Source organism: Crocodylus siamensis, chromosome 9, assembly GCF_052110815.1.
Source record: "Crocodylus siamensis isolate JL-2025a chromosome 9, ASM5211081v1, whole genome shotgun sequence".
NCBI lineage: Eukaryota > Metazoa > Chordata > Crocodylia > Crocodylidae > Crocodylus > Crocodylus siamensis.
Window position 1 is genome coordinate 58,130,441 of NC_143403.1, and position 6,867 is coordinate 58,137,307.

The 6,867-nt window shown below is 43.8% G+C and overlaps 1 protein-coding gene across 1 annotated transcript; it reads right to left on the bottom strand.

Moving 5' to 3' along the window:
- Positions 1–2,442: 2,442 nt before the first annotated feature.
- LOC149857687 (uncharacterized) lies at positions 2,443–6,355 on the bottom strand. The gene is made up of 2 exons (XM_090063114.1): positions 6,284–6,355; positions 2,443–3,381 (listed from the first exon to the last, which is right to left on the bottom strand). Exons 1-2 carry the CDS (start codon positions 6,353–6,355, stop codon positions 2,443–2,445), a joined length of 1,011 nt encoding a protein of 336 aa, XP_089919240.1.
- Between the last annotated feature and the right edge of the window lie 512 nt (positions 6,356–6,867).

Consider the following 6,867-nt stretch of genomic DNA (forward strand, 5'->3'; position numbering starts at 1 on the left):
ACAGAATGTATCATCTGACCCCTCCAGAGCAAAATACAGTATTACCCTCTTGCTTATCCCTGGGTCTCCTTAGAGATGCCATGCTGTGCTATTCCCAGGGCATCCTGATCCCCAAATCTCATTTTAGAATTTAGTCAAGTGTTTCTTGGAAGAACAAATGCCTAGTGGGAGTGCGAGAGAAAAGCCATTGAGTAAGGTTGCTGCAGAGGCTGCTGCATGAGGTTGCTCCTTAAACAGCTTTACTTAGCTGGGATGCTATCAAGGCTCAAGAGCTTTGTGAGTATGTAAGTGAGCTCTTCTGTCTTGGTCAGCTGATGTGAAGACCCAAGTGTCTCTAAAGTCACTGGCTTCATAGTTCGCTGATCTGCTATCAGAGCATAGACCTTTGTAAGGTAACTGGCTGGGCTGATCCCACAACAGAAGAGTGTGAAGTGACTTATTCAGGACTGATGATGATGACTGACTTCCTCAGTGCTGGATGATGTGAAAGCATATCATGAAGCAACACCAGGAACTCAGAAAGGCTCTAGCTGTGCTGTTAATGTTTAAGCATCCCCTCCATGCATGCTTACATAGCACTGTGACAGCCTAGTTTGGTAGCGGGCCTTGAACCTCACTGAAAACACCAGATGAGTGTCCTGATATGATTTGAGGACTTGGGCATCCTAAATGTCCCTTGTGTATCTAGGCTGTGTGGTGAAAGCCAGCCCTGGGCCTGGCACAAGTCCTGGCTGACTTGTTATGGTTCCCTATGCAGAGCACTGTTTCCCAGAACTGCTTGGACCTGGATTTATATTTTAAATCCCGCCACAGTGAATGTGTAATCCCTGTCCCAACAATGGGCCTGCCCGTCCCCAGGGTTCCCACACAGGGTAATAGGGTGCGTGTGGGTGTGTAACTAAGATTAGACACGCATGCATCTAATAAATAATATTTATGTGCAATATGTTGACACACAATGAAATAGCTCCACTTCTTAAAATGTACCGTGCAACCATTTTACTAGTTGACCCTCACAGCACCACTGTAAGAAAGGTATACGGGTATACAGCCTGAAGACCAGACTGAGGGGTGAGCTCCACTTGCCAGGTCATGACAGATCACTTCTGTATTTAGCCAGTACAACCTACATTCCGGGGATTGTGCATGTGTGTGTGTGCTGCATCAGGAGATGCTGGACTAACAGGCAGTAAAGCAAGTTCCGGGGGTACAGAATAAGTGTTGTAATGTTTGGGCTTAATATATACTTTCAGTGCCTGAATAAAATATCTTTTAATGTCATGCAATATCCCCTTCACGCTGTGGGCAAGTATGGTGGCAGCTGTAGCAACAGCTCAAGGACTGTTTCTTCCCTGCAATCATATTTTCAATGCCGGGGACAGACTGCTGCAGGACGGTATATTCATAGTATATTTCTAGGCCTCAGCTTTAGTTAATCTCCCCAGAAATGCTCCCCTAGTATCTCCAGAGCACCACTCCTTCAATGGACTCCAACATGGAAGGAGCACATGTGTGTTTAGTGACACATCTTAACCACAGGAGATTGGGGAGTGAAATGATGCTATCGAGATGGGAATTTATGGGCAGTCTGCTGACATTCGGAGTTTCCTTTCAAGCCCCTGCCCTGGCATGTTGTGATCTGGCACAGGATGCGCTGAAGCGAGTGGGAGGGAGGGATGTGTTTCATGGTGCAGGCACAGTGGAGAGGCAAGGCAGAGATGCCCCACATCAATCTGTTTTAGCTGAACCAGTACAACTTGATATGTAGACAAGCCCTTGCTTAGTGAGAACATATTAGCTTTCAGATTTTCTGTGGCCCATTCTTCAGGCTGCTAGTAACCTTCAGGAAAGGGATGCTGAGCCCAGTTCTTATCGCGCTAAGGGCTGGATCAAAAGCCCACTGCAGTCAAGAGAGACCTTTAAATCAGATCCTTGCATGGGTGCAAATTAGGAGTGATAACATGCAGTGAAGCATGCATGTTCAGCTGCTGGACGGCTCCATAGCTGCAATGGAGGATTAAAACCTTAACTGTTTTATGGCTCAGCCTAGTCCTTTTCCTTTGTCACCTTTCACTGCCTGAATAAAATATCTTTTAATGTCATGCAATATTCCCTTCACTCTGTGGGCAAGTATGGTGGCAGCTGTAGTAACAGCTCAAGGACTGTCTCTTCCCTGCAATCATCTTTAGGACAGATACTGTTGTCTTACAAATAATTAACAATAGGCATTACAACCGGACTCAGTCACCCAAGGCTGGCCAGAAGCCTGGAAGTGGAAAGAAGGGGTAATTTGCAAAGAGGTTTTGGAAAAATTTAGCTTTCTTTCACCTAACAGATGCATCATTTATGGATCAGAGGTGTATAATAGGGATGCTATGGGTGTAAAGTAGAAGAAATCTGGCAAAAAACCCTATAAATCTATTTATTTTAAGCAGATAAATTTCAAATGTTGGGAAGACTGGTAGAAGATTTTGGTCTGCTCTCTCCAGTGATAGCCCTTTCAGAAAGGGAGGGCTGCCTTAGAGACTCCACAGAATTACTTTTGGTGTCCAGCGGGACAACTGAGGACTTGCTGGCGCTCCTACTGGCAATGCTTGTCCTTGGGGAAGAAGAGAATTGCCTTAGTGGCTCTACACAATCCTGGCTTTCGGTGCCCAGTAAAACAGCCGAGGACCTTCTGCTGCTCCCTGCCACCGTGCTTGTCCTTCGGGAGGACGGGGCTTGCTCTAGGTGCTCTACAGAATTCTCTTCCGTGTGCAGTAAAACAGTTGAGGACTTTCTAACGCTCCCACTGGTGATGCTCACCCTTCGCGAAAGTGAGGATCGCTCCACAACTTCTACTGAACTTTGGTCTTCAGTGCTGAATAAAGCAACAGGTAATTTTCTCTGACTATCAAGTACAATGCTGGACTTTGTAGAAGATGATATTTCTCTGAAAAGTTCAACAGAATCCTGCTTTTGAGAGTCTTCTCCAGTTTGTGGTAGATCTTCAGGGAAAGTTAGAGGTACTAACTCAATTATGTCTGGCAGTCTAGTGGTATTTTTCTTAGGAGTTTTCCTACTGAATTCTGCCTTGCCCCTCATCATTGTTGGTTTTGGAGGGATCCTTTTGTCACTTCTTTTTGCCCTGGGCTTTTGGGATTTAGAGGAACGTTTTGCCTGTATCTGTTGATAAACTTCTGCCCAGTTAATCTGAGACGATATTTTTATGCTGCTGCCTTTTAAGTTTTTTAAGCCAAACATTATCTCAAGGAGAACCTGTGTTACAGGAAACGATATAAATCCAAGTTTCTCTGAAAGTGACTTTTCATAATTATACTTGCAAAGGACATGTTTGGCAGCAGTTTCAAGTAAACTTCTTTGAAAATATGAAGCAAAGGGCTAGTCATATTCCCAGTGGCCAAAAGAGAAGAAACAAACAAAAACAATTCATTAAAATCTATGTTTTAAACCACCTTTTTAAGTGTTAAATTTAACAAGCTAACATTTTAAACATGAAAGGCAGCCACTCCCCGTGTTGTTCAACTTGCATTCATTTTAAGGGACGCCTGTCCTGCTTGACACCTGTTGGAAATCAAAATCTAGCCAATATTTTGTTCTCAGCAACTCCAGATGTCTAATCCCTTTGCAAAATCTTTATAGAAATCTTTAAAAAGAATCCTTATAAGCGTGTGTCCCTTTGCACTCTGCAGAAGTGGACTATTTTGCATCATTTAGAGAATACTTTCCTCTAGATTTTTACATCAGAAAATGATCAAGACTTGGTCTTCAGATATTGTTATCTTACTAAGTAGTGCTGCAGCTGTTAAGTAGCTATGTAATTATATGCTAGACATGGGAATTCAGGATTAAACCCTTTTTCCTATCTCTTGGCCGATGAAGAGCCTTCTCAAGAATCATGGTTGTTAGGATAGGGGTGACCCTGCCCCAGGCAGAAGGTCTGACTGGATGACCTCTGAAGGTTCCTTCCAGCTGTACTTTTCTGTGAATTTATGATCATAGTAGGAAGTTTAGTCTGGCTGTAATGTTATAAGGGGCTTTCATTCCATATAAGAAAGACTCAAAGAAACAGAGCAGAGAGAATGCAATTGTCTTAAAAAAGAGCAGGGAATGGAGACAAAAATTATGAATGACTATTAAGGTTATTATAATTAAATGTAGGAAGGTTTGGACATTTTCACTGAAGGGCTGTGTGTAGATACAGATTCAAATCAATGGACCATTCCTGTCTCAATTAAATTCTGGGGTAAAACTCCAGTTGAATTCAGCAGAAGCAGGATTAAGCTTTAAATATATACTTATGTCCTCATTCTGCCAGGTACTCCATAAAAATGGTCCTGTACCTCCATGGAGCCCCTGAAATCATTGGGACACTCTGCCCACAAGGAGTTCCCTGAAGGAATAGGTCCATAATTTAAAATGTTCTTATTAGAAAATAGCTCTTTCACATTATACGAGTGCTTCCCAACCTTTTTAGACTCAAGGTACCCCTCAAAAAATGCCAGCTCTTAGTTCTTCCCCTTTTTTGTCCAACTAAAATTAATAGAGCAATTCTTCTGTTGCAAAGAACACAGGAAGCCCAAAATGTTTTTGACTCTCTGGATTCCTGTGAAATATCTGGGGTTATTTTGTGAAGAATGTGTAGGTGTTTGCACACTTAGTAGGGTGCATCACCTTTAAAAGAATCTCATGGCGTCCCAGGATGCCGCAGGACCTTGGCTGAGAAGCCCTACATTTTATCTTAAGGTTTAATATGAAACTGAACCTTTTAATGTGAAACCTGAACTTGACCAGTAAGAGTTGCTAACACTGAAGGTCAAATACTCCCATCCTTTACACTGGTTCAACCTTCTCTCACACCCCTTACACATGAGCAATGTTTTGAATTCGTTGATACAAATCTGGAACAACTCCATTTCCTTCAGGACAAGTCCTATACTAAATTACTAGGGCTGTGTGAAGCTTCAGTCCCTGATTTGATTTGGTGGAGATTTGGCCCGATTAAGTGGCCAAATTTCTGAATCCAAATTGAATCAGAGGACCCTTTAATCTCCCTGAATCAAATCGGAACCTTCCAAATTGATTTGGAGAGATTCAGCGTTTTGGACATAAACACAGCTTTAAATGTTTTCTATATACCTTAAGGTAGCAGGTGGCTCATGAATGCTGTGATGGTGGGGTGGATGAAGTGTCCCACAGGAGTGCGGGGGGCTCCCTAGTGCGCTTGGCAACAGACCTGGAAGTGGACCAGAAGCACTTCTGATCCACTTCTGGGTCTGCCGGGGAGCGCATGGGGTGCCCCTCCCCACACTCCCCTGCCTTGGTGACTTGTGCCTCCTGGGCCTGGGGAGGCACCCAGGGTCCCCCTATAGCTGATCGCCAAGCCAGGGGGCATAGTGGGGGGGGGGCAACATGCTCCCCGGTGGACCCAGAAGTGGACCAGAAGGACTTGCAGCCCACTTCTAGGTTCGCCACCCAGCACATGGAGGGCACCCCACACCCACGCTCTTCTGGGATGCTGGGATGCTCCATTCACAAGCCGTGCTGGTACCTCGAGGAATGTAGAAAAAACATTTAAAGCTGTGTCTATGGCTGAATCACTGATTCCTGCAAATTGGCATCGAATCTTTAGATTTGGATTCAGCTGAACTGAATCAGGGACAGTGATCCAAATCAACAAATTGAATGGCTGTCCCTAATTCAGTCTGAATCCAAATATGAATCGAATAGGGCCTGTATCACACACCCCTATAAGTTACAGCACAATTTGGCCCATTCACTTTGTACTGTTGTCAGTATCACCCTTTCTATCATAATCCAAACTTGGAAGGGATGTAAAAATTGCTCTGATTTTGTCAGAAAACAGAGGTAAATGGCAAAGTTGTGTCACTTGCCCAGACCTGACATTCAGTGAAGTTACGTAAGATTCACTCGAGTGAAAGAATAAAGAGGCAGCAGGAACTGCAACTCTCTGGAGGGCTATTTTTCCTGCTAATCCCTGTCCTTTTGGGACAGGTGCTGTGCAATTACATATCCATTGAACAGAGGCACAATCCAGGTGACAGTATTTTTCCAGATACAACCCTATTGTAATCATCTTGCCTAATGTGTATTTTACATCCTTGCAGGTGGAAATTAAGCGAATAATTTATCCTGGATTCTTGTACAGACCTTGTAGATGATGAAGTGGGCTCGGATAAAGTAAAGCATGATGGGATAATAACTACACTCATATTTTCCACAGACATACACATTATAGGTAAGTTTGGAAAAGCAAAGCTACCTGATCATGTGGATATTCCTCTTTTACTTTTTTTGGCTTCTTCTGCTTAGGCTTTGGAAGCGGGGGTGGCATGTATTTTGGTTTAGGTGCAGGTGCCTCAACTGGTTGCTCTGGCTTGCTCTTAGGGAGTGGCACAAGTGCAGCTGTCTCAACTGGTGGCTTTGGCTTGGTTTTTGGGAGTGGAGGTAGCATGTATTTTGGTTTGGGTACAGGTGCAGGTGCCTCAACTGGTGGCTTTGGCTTGGTTTTTGGGAGTGGAGGTAGCATGTATTTTGGTTTGGGTGGAGGTGCCTCAGTGGGTGGCTTTGGCTTGGGTTTATGAGATGAGCGTGACCGGTTCTTTCTTGATGGGCTTGGTGCTTCCTTTGCTCCCTCCTCTTGCATTATAGATTTAGAAACTCTCTCCTCAACCTGTTCAGAGTCTGTTTGATTTGATGCATACTTAGTTGTATGTGAAGCCCCTTTTCTAGGAATGAATGTTGTATCCAAAGATTCACGATGTTGTTGGGATTTGCCAAGACACCTAGAATCTTCAGAACTGTTAAATGAAGGAGATCCATCTTCATTTGTTGCATTTTGTACTT